We start from the raw sequence: 15,396 nt of genomic DNA on the forward strand, positions 1-15,396 counted from the left end.
GTTACATAGTAAGCATGACTGATGGCAGAGGAAATTGTTCCGTTGTCGTTGTTATCTATCGAATTTGATTTTCGGGGGGGTTGATTAACTGCTACTAGTGAGGTTAGCTCTTCAGCACAGTTGCTGTCGAACAGTTAGTAGTGCTGTTAGTAGAAGATAGTAGTAGAACGGAGTCCCACGGAGGAAGAAGGAGAAAAGTTGGTGGAGATCCAGTTCAAGGTCTCATCTTGCTCCATCCGCGATCTACGTCGTCAACCACACTATTGCGATCAATCAGTCTCAGACCCTCTTGCTCTGCGTGTTCCGACACTCCATACACCTCCCTAGAGTCCCTACACTATCCGTTTTCGTGATTTACATGCATTGGTGCCTCATATCCTCACGGCATCTTCGTCATCACTTTCTATTATTATGCATCTCACCCTGTTGATTCCCCCCCCATCCTGTATTTTCTTTGCTTCACTTCTACTGCCATCCTGTTTGCGCAACGACTCCTTTTTCACCCTATCCACCACCCCTGATGGCAATTTCTACTTGTCTCATATTTAAGCTTACCATCTGTTACGTAGACCTCCCGCACTGACCCGATCAGGTGCTCATTGGCTGTGGAGTTGTGGTTGGCGATTCTCCCGTGGGAGAGCTCCCTCAAGGTGTCTTGGTATAGCTTCACTCCACCCCCAATTCCGCAATCTGCAGCCACGGTGGAACCAGCCCAGCGAGGCTGGCCAGCTTGTCAGGGATCCATCCCAAGAAAACTCGTTGTCTGGGCGTCGCACTCGATTTTTTTGGTCCTCGCCTCCCATGCAATCATCCTTCCACACCCCCCCCCCCTTCTTAGTGCGTATGGGCCTGATGTAGATCCCCGAGATCCATAGCAACCCACTACACCTGAGCAGTTCGCCAATCAGGCTGATCTCAGATTGCTCATACTGGCGCGCGTGCGTGCTCCCTGTTTCCTACAACTACTCCTTCTAAAGGGGGGGGGATAGGGACCCTGGCGCCCTGAGTCGTCAGTTGATGACTTGCCTTGCCGTCTCGCGTTGCATCGGGCCTCTCCGTGTTGATCACGCTTAGCTTCTGCGTGGGAGACAGCCTTCTCCGTCAACACATGTGGGAGATGTTGGCTGAGAAGAGTCGACGGCCTATCTACTCCATACCATGTAGCCCAACGCTCCGCCACGGCGCCACTGAATAGCCTGCTCAGCTCCCTTATCACGGGCTCCGCTTCCATCTAGACCCTTGCGCATGACAGGCGTGCCCGGTCCTTCACACACACCATTCGCTGGAAATCTGTATGCTAAGTTGACTAAATCCGTCAGCTCTCGAGGTGCAGGCGCTAGTCGTAGTCCAGGATGGCCTGGAAAGCATGCTCGTTCTGGAATTTCATCACCACGCCGGGCCCACGTCATGTATGCAGATCTTGGTAGCTCCGCCCTTTCGCCCTTTTTAATTTTTTTTGTTTCTGTTTCTTCGTCGGCTGCCCGACGGCTTGGACTCTCTCGGATGTGACCTAGACTACTGGTCGCCAAGTAAGACCGGCCGAAGAGATACTCCTAAACCCACGTCTCCGTTCATACCTTGGCGATAACACCGGCTCTTGCCACCCACATTTACCCTCTTTAGGAAGGTCATGGATGATGGATAGCCCCCCGTCTGTCCAAGATGCTCCGCAGTGGAGCAATCCTGCATCTGCTTTTTAATCGAGTTTTCGAAGATGTTTTGGCCCAGTGCCAGATCAATTCCAAAACTCCGGAACATAAAGTGCATTGGCCTCGCACTTCCGGGCTTGCAATCTCAGCTTTGATATTCATCCCCAAGGTGGTTCACAGATTGCCAACGTGCTTCGAGGCTGGCCCCGAGTCATATCAACAATCATGTCTTCAACCACATCTTCATCAAGGTCAGACCTTGAAAAGGTCCCCGTACCACAGGTCACCCCTAGAGACAATGACTCCGATAAGGGATCTCTCTCTCCGGAGCCCTCGACCCTCGAGGCTCAGTCGTCCGAGAAGCCACCGCATCATATCTTCACACGGTCTCGCAAGCTGCAAATGGTTTGCATCGTCTCCCTCGCCGCCATATTTTCCCCGCTTTCGTCGAACATTTACTTCCCTGCCCTGGATGATGTCTCAAAGGTGAGTACCTCGGTTCCATGCCTTCCTGGACCCGACATATTGACTGTATCATGATAGTCCCTCAACATCAGCATGTCGCTCGCAACTCTCACCATCACCGTGTACATGATCGTCCAAGGCCTCGCCCCTAGCTTCTGGGGTTCCATGTCAGACGCCACGGGTAGACGGCCTGTCTTTATTGGAACATTCGTCGTTTACCTCGTAGCCAATATCGCTCTTGCCGAATCTAAGAACTATGGTGAGCTCATGGCCTTCCGAGCCTTGCAGGCTGCTGGTAGCGCGGCCACCATCTCAATCGGTAAGAGTGACCTCACAGCCTATCATAGCATCTTGCTAACCATGATTAGGAGCCGGAGTGATTGGTGATATCACAAACTCGGAAGAAAGAGGTAGCTTGGTGGGTATCTTCGGTGGAGGTAAGAATACCCCCTTTGCTTGCTGGATGGCTAAGCTGACAGAATCAAGTTCGCATGCTTGGACAAGGAATCGGGCCGGTTTTCGGCGGCATCTTCACCCAGTATCTCGGATATCGATCTATCTTTTGGTTCCTCACGATTGCCGGGGGCGTGAGTCTCCTGTCCATTCTGGTGCTCCTCCCGGAGACATTGAGGCCAATTGCTGGAAATGGAACTGTGAAGCTCAATGGCATCCATAAACCCTTCATCTACTCGATCACCGGCCAGAAGGGGGTTGTTGAGGGAGCGCAACCGGAAGCGAAGAAGACCCAAAGCAGCTGGAAATCGGTTTTCGCTCCTTTGACATTCCTCGTCGAAAAGGACGTTTTCATCACTCTGTTCTTTGGAAGTATCGTATACACAGTGTGGAGTATGGTGACATCCAGTACCACCGACCTCTTCAGCGAAGTGTACGGCCTGTCATCCCTGGATATTGGACTTACTTTCCTGGGCAATGGTAAGTAATATGATCCTCTGACACTTGGTTTGAATGATCGCTCATGCATCGATAGGCTTCGGATGCATGTCTGGCTCTTATCTGGTCGGCTATCTCATGGATTACAACCACCGCCTTACCGAACGCGAATATTGCGAGAAACACGGCTACCCGGCAGGCACACGTGTCAATCTGAAATCACACCCCGACTTCCCCATTGAGGTTGCCCGGATGCGCAATACCTGGTGGGTGATTGCCATCTTCATCGTGACCGTTGCTCTGTACGGTGTGTCTCTGCGGACACACCTGGCGGTTCCTATCATTCTGCAGTACTTCATTGCGTTCTGCTCAACGGGGCTTTTCACTATCAACAGCGCCCTGGTCATTGATCTTTACCCAGGTGCTAGCGCCAGTGCGACAGCAGTGAACAATCTGATGCGGTGCCTGCTTGGAGCTGGCGGTGTGGCTGTTGTGCAGCCTATCCTTGACGCCTTGAATCCGGATTATACTTTCCTTTTGCTTGCCGGCATTACCCTCGTGATGACTCCGTTGCTGTATGTCGAAGATCGATGGGGCCCTGGCTGGCGACATGCCCGTGAAAGGAGACTCAAGGCCAAAGCCAACGGAAACTAGGGAGGAAAAGGGTTTAAAAATGGTGTAGTGGGACTGGTGAAGTAGATGTTTGATTCTTCTCCACACATTCTTGATTCGGGTTTTCTTTTAGCGGCATTTGGCGATACCACTGTTTTGCAAGCGATACCAGTTAGATTTATAGAAGAATTGATCATTTCCATCTTTATCTCGTTGTTGTTCTCTTATAGTTTGGTAGATGCATAGATGGGTGGAGGAAAAAAGGATTGACATTGTGGTTGACATAGTATGATGCAAGTGGAGATGGAAGTATAAAGTGGAAGTCTGTTGTTTAGTGTTGAGACTAGACTAGACGTGGCCGATGAAGTCACGGGGCTCAGCTTAGATAATATAAATGCGGCTGAAGTGACCGACGATGGGTCGTCATAGTTGTGAACACAGGTCGGTCAAGCAGGACATATTGCCGCAAAAGGGTATAATAATGGCTATTATAGAAATAAGAATGTTAGAGTAACTACCCCTAGTTTAGGAGCCAGCACATAGTTGTTTTAAGGGTACCTATCTCTATCTATTTGGGGGGAAACACGAGGAGGTCGGGAGTACATACTTGTTAGTTACTTGTTTGTTTGTGACGAGGAATGTCAGTTAGGTAAGCACCACGTGATGCGTGACCCAAACAAGCGCCCGGTCGTTGCTTGAGGAACCAATTTCTCTGTTTATCCTCCTTCGAACACCACACTTCGACCTTCTGGACACTGTCGCTATGAGCCTTCCATAGCCAGCCTGTTTCAGCTCGACAACCCCTCTTGATGCCTTGACGACAACTCATCAACTTTCTAGCTCCGTTGGTTCACGTTCTTGCTGTCCTTCTTGCGGTGTGGACCTCGTGCGGTCGAGGGTGGCTCCGTGAAGGATCAAAACAGACGCTATTGCCCGTGGTTACCGATCGTCTCTCACCCAGCAACAAGGAAACCCAGACAGACACTGCACAGTGTAGCAGATCCTAAAAGAGAAAGAGATGCCTCCTGAGATGGGTAAGAAGCTGCCTTCCTTCCTGCAGGCGACGTGTCTGCTTCCATCTGACCTTCTCCGCACCTGGAGACCTTGATCGCCTTCCCTCTCCATCTGCTGTACGTTGGACTGCCGGCTAACTTGCAGGAACCGCAGCCCGAGCGGCCTCCCAATCATCGAGTGCTGCTTCCCAAGCAACCCAGATAGTAGCAACTCACAGTCGCCCCGGGACGGCTGATCTCATGAGATCACGCTCCGAAACCGTAGTGTCCCGAAACAGTCGTCGCCCGCGGTCCAGAGGCTCGACGGCTAGCATCCACTCCAACACGACCCAGCAGACCCAGGACCAACAGCTTGCCGACGGCTTTTCCCAGTTCCTGCCCACCCAACCCACTGCTGGTCACAATGTTTTCGGCGGTAACCCGGAGGATATCATCATGCGATTTGGCCAACAGTTGTCGCACCCGGTGAACGGAGCGTCCCTCGACCCGACCATGCAGGATGCTCACCATGCTGTCATGCCCAGGGCAGAGGAATTTCCCAGCCATGCAATGCATAGTCACCATATGTCACATCACTCCATCCCTTCTGGTCTATCAAGCCATGGATTAGCGGGCGTGCCGATGCCCCAATACACAGCTATGTATGACAGTGGAATTGAGAACCATGTGCCCGAGCATGTACTGGAAGACAATGATATCTCCGAGGCTGGCGCGAAGAAGAAGAAGGGGTCCAGCTCGTCGCTAGCCAACGATAACGAATTGCGCAAGCTGCTCCGCCAATATGAAGGGTATTCGCTGAAGCAAATGGCAGCCGAGGTCTTGAAGCATGAAGGGGCTGGAGGCAAGGCTGAGAAAGTCAAACAAGTCTTTGCGATGATTTGGTAAGGCTTGTCTATTGCAGTTCCATGCATAGGAATGTTCGCTCACAACAGTCTAGGCTGAAGGAGAACTGCCGCAAGAGCAGCGGCTCAGTGCGCCGCGATCGCGTGTACTGCTGCTATGCAGAGAAGTGTGGAACAGAACGAGTATCAGTTCTGAACCCTGCTTCCTTCGGCAAGCTTGTGCGCATTATCTTCCCAAATGTGCAGACTAGAAGACTTGGTGTGCGGGGCGAATCGAAGTATCACTATGTGGACCTCACTGTCATTGAGGAGAAGCAGCAGAAGCCACCACCCCTCAATCCACAGTTGCCATCGAACACGAACAGCGCAGCAAATGTCACTGAAAGCAAAGTTGATGACATGATGCAGAAGAGGTGCGTCACGTGATGGACTCATTCACGGATTCAAGTACTTACATAGATCACAGTGTTAGTGTTGCGCCACAGCCTCCTGCAGATACTGCTGTATTCCCTTCGCCTACGACATCTTTTGCACCAAAGTTCACTGCAACCCCATCTACTTCGGGATGTGACTGCCAATCTTCATCTGAGTCTCACACTGGTTCATCCATCAGACTTGACAATATGGCAAGCACATCAGGAAAGTTGATACACCAAATGCTTCACCTACCGTCTTCCGACTCCCCCCCAATGGACAACGAATCTCTGCAGCTTCCTGATATCAGTGACTATTTACCAGCCAATACGGATTCGAAGATTGCTGCTGCTCTTGCGGCTCTCTATCGTTCACACTGCATCTCCGTCATCGACAGTTTCAGATACTGCAAGGAAAGAAACATGCTACGATATTTCTCCGCCTTCCATGGAACTTTGACCGTTCCAGTCCAGAAACTCCTAACTCACCCGAACCTTGCTCCGTGGATCAAGGAATGTGACTGGATAATGTACCAGAAAATGATCGCTTTCGTTGCGCCACTTACTACGCAGGTCGTTCCCAAGCTCGTGTTGGATGCTTTCAGCTCGATCTCTCAGAAACTTACAGCCCATATTGCCGATACATTCAAGTCTCAGCCACTGCATGTATCGGAGGCAAGATTAATTCCGGCTCATATCTTCTGCAACCTTCTGAAGCACATGCTCGATGTGAATCAATCTGCAAACGCGGCTGCGGCTTGGTTGTGCCATCCCGACAACAGAAATCAGATGTGGTTCGACTTCAAAACCTTGGTGGATCCCCAGGAGATGATCGTGAAGGCGAATATCCCACGCTGTTCCGAACTTGCAACAGCACTGGTATTGAAGCACGATGTTCGGGCTTTGCTTACTCCTGTTGCGGACATGAATCCTTCTGCTGCCCTCCCGTTCTACACCCGGCCAGATACCGAAGAAGACATCCAGGCACACAAGTACCCCGTGGAGTCGGCTGCGGGAGATGACTACAACTTTCCAGACAAGTGGATATCATTCATCCTCAACCTACCTTCCGTATTCCCCCATCACAGTACGCAGTGTATCATCGAGAAAGTCGATGCTTTATGGGATTGCATACTACGACGGTTGACTCTAGGTGGCGCCCAGAGTTTCAGCGCCTGGTGGATGACCAAGGTTTTCTTCCATGAAATGATGCTATGGCAGGCCGAAAAAGGAGGATTTATGCGTTACACCCCAAGCACCTTGCACTACGCAACCCTGAGCTCCAACCAGCAGGGGCCAACCAGCTTCCTCATGAAACCGTCTAACTGCCCAGTGCCGGACAAGAATGAGTCCCAACACGCCGCTCATTCGAGGACAAGGTCGGCCGCCAGTCCAACATCAGCGGAGAGTCTTACGCAAACGCAGACATCAATGCATCGCTCGCAGATGGAAGCCGAATCGAACCAGAACACATTGGAAAACGAGAAGCCTAGCGGTGTTTCCGATAGCATGACTGGTTTCCAGGCTCCCAACAATGATGATAGCGCCATTGACCTTGACGATGATTCGATGCTCATGACTGTTGGTAAATATGGTGATATGATGGTCTCTGACCCAGCGGATGCTGAGGGAGATGTCGTCGTCATATAATTTACCTTCACATATCCATTTGAATTTCGTTCTTGGAAAGAAAAAAAAACCCGTTTTCTTTGCTTATGGGCGGAGTTGGATCTTTTTTTCCCGGAGTACTATTTGGCTTGATCACTATTTACGTCTATTTCAGAGGAAAGCTCGGCGTTCGACGATCTTTGCACGAGAGACGAGAAATGACAGCATCGATTCGAGATACGTTGACCTGCAGCAATGCTGTCTGTGCAGGTTGACGATCGTACAAATCTAATAGCGGGTTGATCCTGCTAAATTTTCATATTTTGTTTCACTTCACGCTGTGGCTGCAGATGACCGAGGCCCGTCTTTGTACATATGTTTCGGTCTGCCGACGATTCTCAGGTTATTGTCGTCGGGATGCCATTCTTCCTGGCGCCTCCTTTTCCTACGCTCATTTTAATACCTTTCCCTCGTTTTCATTGTTCTGGCCTGGTTCATTCCAGGAACAGCTAATTACGACAACCAACGTCTATGGAAACCCCCAACTTGCTAAATATCCACCTGCTTTTGGCTGGCATATTCGGTCGTCCTTCTGCTATGGGACTCGATATACGTGCATATCCGTTCCATGTGTTAATAGCATCTTGGGCCTGGTTTCTCTCAAATCATGACACTCTGATCTACCCCAGACAGGGTCTTTCATGCCTAATCACACTTTCCCACCCTTGTCACTCATTTCACATGACGGCTCAGTATACAAGAGCTGATCTCTCACTTTCCTTCCTTCTTACTGTGATTTACTCCACGCGGAAAAGGGCGCAATGCTAGTCTGGGTTTCGTTGGATGATGACTTTGCTTGTATTTTACTTCTGCTGGATTGAGTGATCTTGACCTCCTTCCTGTGTTTTTCTGTTCATGGCCTTTGACGATTGATGTATTGAGTGATAAATAGCCATTTCTTTTTCAAATTTACAATTTCTGAAATATGATCTCAGGTGTGATAGTAAGATAGATAGTGGGTACATTCTAGGCATTCCATTTCGTTGGAATGAATTACTACCTAATGAATAATAATATGATGTCCTTTTGTCATTTGAGAATGGTCAGATGAGGACATGCAATAGGTTCTTGGGTTAATGGGTCATGAAGTAATTCAGCATGTGATGTGAGGTGATGAGAGAAGGCATAAAGCAATGACCAGTAATTTCAGGGATGGTGAGTTCGTGTTAGCAGCCCGGTTTGAGCACTCGAAAAGAGAAAAAGAGAAAGTTAAGAAAGACACCATGAGATGATAGTCAATGGACGCCATACTCCATATACACCAAGCATTATGTTTCATTCCGTGCAGTTCTGTTCCGAGGTTTCGCAATGTGCATTCGTCTAGTTGTGCTGGTTTGCTGTATTATTGTATGCAAGTGAAATCTACAGTAGCAGGCCCAGAGAACATTCTGGTATGATTTGGTTCAGAAGAAGGAAGAGGGGGGAGGAGAAAAAGGAGAAATCCCACTGGTTTGGTTTACCTGAAACTCAAAGCAGGGAAGAATCTGGTCCCGGCGTAGCCGTAGGCGATGATGCTTTGGATGTCTATGTTTTTGCCGCTGTGAGGACTCCATAGCTTGACGAGGATATATCGTCCTGAGCTGTATTGGATGGTTAGGGGTTGATGTATACCTATTGAGAGAAGTATGGTGGGAAGCAACATACGGAGGTGGATCAAATTTGATGCTGACCATGCTTTTATTGCGCTCAATGGAAAAGCGAGCATGTGGTTTCATTAGTTGAGGAGACTCTGAGCCAAGTGTGCCTTCAGGGCGCAGACCTGGTGTTGGCATGGCTAGGTATGGACGTCGCCTTGGTTGGCCCTCTCGCTCTGCGACATAGCGGCGACGCATAGCTCGAATCCGTCGTGATAGCTCTCGCTGACGTCGTGTGAATGTGCTGACATTTGAATCATCGTCGCTTAAGCTCATCTCACTGTCCGAGCATATTGTGTTGTCCTCGTCCATCCGCCCTATGGGCATGCTATCGGTATCCGTAAGAGAAATCAGGTCGTCGTCGTCCATATGGTCAAGACGATCATGACGTACGTCGGACTGCGCACTGTACTCGGTTGTGACTCGAAATTCAGACGTGGGGTCTGGCACATTGCTAGCACTAGGTTCTACAGCGCCGGGGTCATCAGTACTATCTGATTCTGAATCCGAGGAGGGGTCAATAACCGGGCCCCGACCTAAGCTTTGCAGCGGAGGTCGATATGCATTTAGATACTCCTGGGATGGTTGCATTCCGCCGGGTAAATGCCGCGCGAAGGGCCGAGTTGATTCCCATTGCACTTCGAAAGCAGCTGTACGGGCTAGGACTTCATCACATGACATTGATACGAAAACCATGCCTTCCCGGATCCTTTTGAAATTGTCAGTGATAGTCTGAGATAGAGTATCTAGCCCAACTGAAACGTACGGGGAGTTGTAGCCTGATTTTGGCGCTTTGATTACAATCTTCTTCAGGCAGAACGGAGACTCCCCCTGGTGCTTCAGAACAAGATTGCAGCGATCAGATTTCGTACAGTATACGGAAGCGTCATTGCGAAGAATGTTCTCTGGCCATGAGCTCTCGCCATGCGGCTCATATCTTCCCCCATCGCAGCTAGTCAACTCCATCCTGAGTGCCCCAGGCACCACCTGGCCATATTGACCGTAGCGGAAGCCCTGTAATCCTTCTCTATTATCATCTGTGTCAAGCTTTCGACGTTTCGTCCTTGCACGGTCCAACTGGTGTTCATCTTCTACCTGTTGAGGCATGGCGGTGGGAGAGTCTAAGTGAGGGACTGGTGTATCTAGGAGAGAGGAAGTATTGGAATCTCGGGGCCGCCTCAGACGATTAGGTCGGTCGCTACCCCTACCAGCTCGGGGCCTTGGAGTTCTGCTATCAGAACGTGAGGGATCGGAAGCGCTTTCGTCTGGGTTCGCCACTGGAACACCCAAAGGCTGCAGTCTTGGTACTCCTGGACGCGGACGCACCGGGGGCCCTGAGCTGCCCGTATTGGCACGGCTTTGTCTCGTTCGTTCCTGGAGCTGTTGCATATGTTGGTCGAGGGCTGCCCTGGCTTGCTCAAAGCTAGAACGGTCCCAGAAGCGAGAAGAGCGGTAATCGTCCATCTCTTGGTTTAAAGTCTCCACAGCACGGGCGAAGGCGAGGTCACCGCGGTTACGCTCCGATGTTAATAGCTCCCGGAGATGCTGTAAACGATTCAGCGGAGGCTGCTGCTGTTGCTGCTGTTGTTGTCGCTCATTGGCTCGAGCTCCACGAGAAGGACGGCGAGAGGCAGGAGGATAGTCGTAATTTCCCGACTACAGTGGTACATGCTAGTCAATAGCTGCAGCAAAGCGGGGTGGGATGTGGATGCTTAGGCCGTGTAAGGTTTCTATTGGTAGCGGAGGGAAGGCTAGATTCACAAACGTACCATCCTGTGAGAGTGAGTTGTTCCGTGATCAGTGGGAGTTGGCTCGGAGCACCGGGAGGGAGAGGCAGTGAGCGAGCGGAAGCGGGAGCGGAAGCCGAGTAACTAACTATACCGCGATTATGAGGCAATGACGAGGGACACGATTAAGAAAAGCAGCTAAGCAGACGAGAGGGAGGCACTAAAATGCCACAGTGGTGACATGGAAAAGGCCTCGAACAAGAAATGAAGGCCGATGAATGGGTGGTAAGAAGGAGGCGAGATGATGGGAGTTTGGGGGAATGATTGATGAGGGGGTGAAATGATAAGTTGATTTGGTTGATTTCCCCAAAGCATTCATTCAATGGCCCATGCACGTGATGATGCTGGGGTAAGCTCTCCTCCTGCCTATTACTACTCTCCGCTTCCCTTCTTTCACTCTCTTCGTATATGTACAATCACTCGTTCACCCGATACCGGTTTCAAGAAGACCCCGTTGCCAACGGCGAAGATACATGCAAGTCCCACAACTGCTGGCCGATCCGCCTTTATCCGCTACTTTCCATTCGCCGTCTTGTGTCCCATACTTCTTTCCCCTCACTCTTCTCCGGCACTTCGACATAGACCAGAAAGAAAGCTTTCGCGAACAGTCGCAATGGAGCCACAGCCCGATCCAGCTCAGACTATCAGCGCTGGTAAGAAGATTATCTCATCTCCGATAAAAATCTACTATCCAATGGAAACCGACGTTTGACTTGTGCATGGAACGCAATAGACGAGATAGCTCTGTATGATCGCCAGATCCGCCTCTGGGGAGTTAAAGCACAGGAAAAGTGAGCTCTCCCAACTAACTACAATGCCTACCAACCCGATCAAGCTGACGGTAACTTCTCTATAGACTCCGATCCGCGAACATCCTCCTCATCACGTTTAAGGCGCTGGCGAACGAAGTTGCGAAGAATCTAGTATTGGCAGGCATTGGCTCCTTGACCATCGTTGATCATGAGGTGGTGACAGAAGAGGACTTGGGCGCGCAGTTCTTCATAAATCAGGAACATTTGGGTCAAAACGTGCGCTGTTCTATTCCTAGCAAGCTTTGTCCATGTACTGATCGCAACGCAGCGCGCGCAAGCGGCAGCGCCCTCTGTCCGCGCCATGAACCCGCGTGTTCAGCTTCACATTGACACAGAAGACATCCACCTCAAACAGCCCGACTTCTTCGCCCAATTCGATATCACCATCGCAACCGAGCTTGACTTTGCTACATACACCACCATCAATGCGGCCTGTCGCATCGCAAACCGTCCCTTCTATGCCGCCGGACTGCACGGATTTTACGGCTTCATGTTCGCCGATCTGATCTCGCACGATTTCGTCATTGAGCGGACCAAGTCCAACGTCCCATCCGCCACGCAGGAAACCCCGACCCGCAGTATCCTAAACATCACCACAAAGAAAGAGAACGAGAAGGTCATCGAAATGGTGACCAAGCGCGAAGTGTATTCCCCGCTGATCCTCGCCAACACCTCGCCACTTCCCGAGGAGTTCACCCGCATCGCACGCAAGCGCAAACAAGTAACACCTCTCCTCACCTGTCTCCGCGCATTATGGGAATATCAGAAATCATCCGGCGGCGCCCTGCCCACATTCTCCCACCAAGACCTGGAACTCTTCACGAAGCACGCTCGCGACTGTCACCAGGAACTCAAGCTCGACATCACTACCCTGGACGCCGGGTTCCTGCGCACTTTCCTCCAGAACCTGGGAAGTGAACTGAGCCCTGTAGCCGCATGTGTAGGCGGCTATCTCGCCCAGGACGTGATCAACGTCTTGAGCGCACGAGAACACCCCCTCCAGAACATGCTTCTCTTCGATGGAGAACGCTCCGCCGCTCCCATCTACCCCTTACATCCATTCTTCCCTCCGGAAGTTGAGAACGCCGTTCCACCCGTGGTTCCAGTTGTTCAGGCTATCCCGTTGGATGGCGAGCCAGCCCCAGCACTTCAAATGCCCTCCCGCTAAGTCGTAGACGGCAGTCTACTCGATGAGGAGTATTGCGTCTCGACCTTTTTTTATTTCTTCCTTTTTGCATATGGGCATCCCTGCTTGATGGGGGGATCCGCTTACGACGTGTACGATAGATCTGATAACACGATTTCGATATCTTCCGGGGGAATTACTCAAAATAAGCCATCTAGATTTCTTTCTTATTTCTCGCCATGAATAGGTCACTCGCATTAGTGTTAGGAATTGATGAACATAACACTGAATAGAAAATCATGGTATCAGCTTATAATTCAAGCCTAATCATGCACAAACATCTTAAAACCAATCCTAATCAATATCAACGCCAAGCCCCGTAGCTACAGCGAGCTAGAACACTACGTAATACAGAAATATCTGTATACGATACGAACCCAAAGAAGAAAAAGAAAAAGAAAAAAGGAACTAATATATCCGATATCTCAACGATCTTTTGAAAAAGAAAAAATAAGAAGAATATGTAAGAAACACCCAATGCACACTCTAAGGAGCCAAATTAATGCGTCGTAGCAGCCGTCCCATTAGCAACCAAAGGAGAATTCTCCTCGTCTTCAGTCTTCCTCGGACCCATGGCGTGGGTGTCCTTGGCGTCATCCTCCTCGTCGGAGATAAGGCCTTGGAGTTCGAATTCCTCCGCGTCGTGCAGGTGCTGTGCTTCCGAGGGGGAGCGGGCATGGCCGTTCATGAGGCGGCCGTTAGCGGTGGGTCTGTAGCGGGATGAGCCCTCGCCGGCATCTGCGGCGCTGGAGGAGCGCGAGTGCGAAGGCGCTTGTGCGGATTCGGGCCATGCGTGGACGGCGTAGATGTGGAGGAGTACGTTGACGACTGTGTTCAGTGGGTTAGTGTAATCCCTTGGTTTTAGGGGGGAAGGGGGGCTTCTTACATAGGAAGAGGATGAAGGCGATGCTGTAAAGGATGAGGACGTAGGATACGTGGGTGATGCCTGCATCGTTCAAAAGTTGCATCTGCTCCTCGGTGGCGCCCATGAAGAGGAAGCCTGAGGCGTATAGAAGCTGCGATATATTAGAACGACGATACCCTTCAGCCAGAGGGCTGTGGAAGACTTACGAAAGGCGTGAGATATTGGAAGCTGTTAGGGTCGGATCCGTCGGGGCTGACACTGCCCTTGTCCCGAAGCACGAAGGAGATCTCGACGATTCTAGTGAAACCAGCAGCCATCAAGGTGTAGCCGAAGATACTGTGAATCATGGTGCTGATCATCAGAGTCTGCGGATGGGCAGACATAGCATAACCAGTGAGGAGAATAACAATGGCTGGGATCAAGTTCCGCTTGGGCCGGCCGTTGCGCTTCCGGCTCATCCAGATACCCAGTAGACCGGCGCACCACCAGACGACACCCATAGTGGTGTGCTGCAAATCATTGTGGACCCAGGGACCTCCCCAGCGGTGTTCCGTGAAGGTGTTGACACATCCCCATGCAGCGATAATCAACGAGTCGAAGAACTCCTGGCTGCGGCCAGTGCGGCGCAGCCAGTACTGACCGACGAGAAGAAGGATGGTCAGCAGGATACCGTAGGCGATGAAAGCGCTACCCATAATGAAATGGGCCAGACACTGTCCCAAGTGATCATCGCGACAGAATCCCATGGCGGTGATTCCTCCGAAGAGCATCTGGACCCAACTCGCCACAGGCATCGCCTTTCCGACCACTCCATGCGCAATCACAATAACCCGGCGGATCCGGCCATGAATTCCCTTGGAAAGATGCAGCTTGAGATAGACGCCGAGGACGATCTGCACCACCATCATGAGCATCAGTGTGTTCGCAAAGGACGCGTGGACGTTCTTCGAGAACTGGCGACCTTTATGAGCATGTCCGAGGAAGTATGCGAGCACAGCGATGATCGTTCCGACAATCTGGAGAGGGACGTGCCAGCGCGAGCGTACAATCTGCGATCGTAAAGCGGAAGTGTCAGATATGAACCTCATGTAATCATGCAACCAGATATCCCCGACCGCGGAAGGCCGGAGATAGGATGTAACAGGGCCAGCTTACCCCAAGAACCATGCCCAAGGGGAAAATAATGCCAAAGGCGAAACCCATAAGAATCATGTGTATCCATAGTGTTGTGTCCTAGGCGACTAGTCAGTATATGATTGAGACCGCTGCGATCGCAGACAGGTGCGACAACATACAATCGGATCCTCGGAGATGGCGGCACCCTCGGGGACACTCTCATGGCCCCCATGGGCCAGAGCCGGGGAAGCAAGCAGTAAGACTGCTAGCAACCCTTGGGGCCCAAATCGACTCGATATCGCCATGATCAACTTCACCCTTTTGCGAGGAGAGAAAGAGTGAAGAAGAAGAGGGGAGGGAGGGGGAGAAAGGGAGAGAGAGAGAGTCAGACGATTGAGGATGAGGATTATTGATGGAGGCGGAGGCGGGAGTTCGGTTCCCTA

General features: G+C 51.0%; 6 protein-coding genes across 6 annotated transcripts; 3 read left to right on the forward strand and 3 right to left on the reverse strand.

Annotated features, from left to right (window-relative positions):
* Positions 1-103: 103 nt before the first annotated feature.
* On the reverse strand, positions 104-1,409 carry AtWU_10249 (uncharacterized protein; the record flags this gene model as incomplete). Its single annotated transcript, XM_035505354.1, has 3 exons — positions 104-123; positions 556-721; positions 1,158-1,409. 3 exons carry the CDS (start codon positions 1,407-1,409, stop codon positions 104-106), a joined length of 438 nt encoding a protein of 145 aa, XP_035361247.1.
* Positions 1,410-1,874: 465 nt separating this feature from the next.
* Positions 1,875-3,659, forward strand: cexA (citrate exporter protein; the record flags this gene model as incomplete). The annotated part of the gene is made up of 5 exons (XM_035505355.1): positions 1,875-2,135; positions 2,193-2,433; positions 2,483-2,551; positions 2,601-3,047; positions 3,103-3,659. 5 exons carry the CDS (start codon positions 1,875-1,877, stop codon positions 3,657-3,659), a joined length of 1,575 nt encoding a protein of 524 aa, XP_035361248.1.
* Positions 3,660-4,635: 976 nt separating this feature from the next.
* On the forward strand, positions 4,636-7,535 carry AtWU_10251 (RFX family transcription factor; the record flags this gene model as incomplete). The annotated part of the gene is made up of 4 exons (XM_035505356.1): positions 4,636-4,651; positions 4,785-5,511; positions 5,568-5,885; positions 5,939-7,535. 4 exons carry the CDS (start codon positions 4,636-4,638, stop codon positions 7,533-7,535), a joined length of 2,658 nt encoding a protein of 885 aa, XP_035361249.1.
* A 1,474-nt stretch (positions 7,536-9,009) lies between these two features.
* Positions 9,010-10,959, reverse strand: AtWU_10252 (uncharacterized protein; the record flags this gene model as incomplete). Its single annotated transcript, XM_035505357.1, has 4 exons — positions 9,010-9,133; positions 9,198-9,896; positions 9,954-10,843; positions 10,957-10,959. The coding sequence occupies 4 exons, from the start codon at positions 10,957-10,959 to the stop codon at positions 9,010-9,012; spliced, it is 1,716 nt and encodes a 571-aa protein (XP_035361250.1).
* Positions 10,960-11,587: 628 nt separating this feature from the next.
* AtWU_10253 (E1 ubiquitin-activating protein AOS1) lies at positions 11,588-12,954 on the forward strand (the record flags this gene model as incomplete). Its single annotated transcript, XM_035505358.1, has 4 exons — positions 11,588-11,627; positions 11,708-11,765; positions 11,831-12,002; positions 12,055-12,954. The coding sequence occupies 4 exons, from the start codon at positions 11,588-11,590 to the stop codon at positions 12,952-12,954; spliced, it is 1,170 nt and encodes a 389-aa protein (XP_035361251.1).
* A 517-nt stretch (positions 12,955-13,471) lies between these two features.
* AtWU_10254 (Ytp1 family protein) lies at positions 13,472-15,258 on the reverse strand (the record flags this gene model as incomplete). Its single annotated transcript, XM_035505359.1, has 5 exons — positions 13,472-13,800; positions 13,859-13,988; positions 14,044-14,886; positions 14,993-15,070; positions 15,133-15,258. The coding sequence occupies 5 exons, from the start codon at positions 15,256-15,258 to the stop codon at positions 13,472-13,474; spliced, it is 1,506 nt and encodes a 501-aa protein (XP_035361252.1).
* Positions 15,259-15,396: the final 138 nt, after the last annotated feature.

The sequence above is a fragment of the Aspergillus tubingensis genome (genome assembly GCF_013340325.1).
Source record: "Aspergillus tubingensis WU-2223L DNA, scaffold_12, whole genome shotgun sequence".
In the NCBI taxonomy this organism is placed as follows: domain Eukaryota; kingdom Fungi; phylum Ascomycota; class Eurotiomycetes; order Eurotiales; family Aspergillaceae; genus Aspergillus; species Aspergillus tubingensis.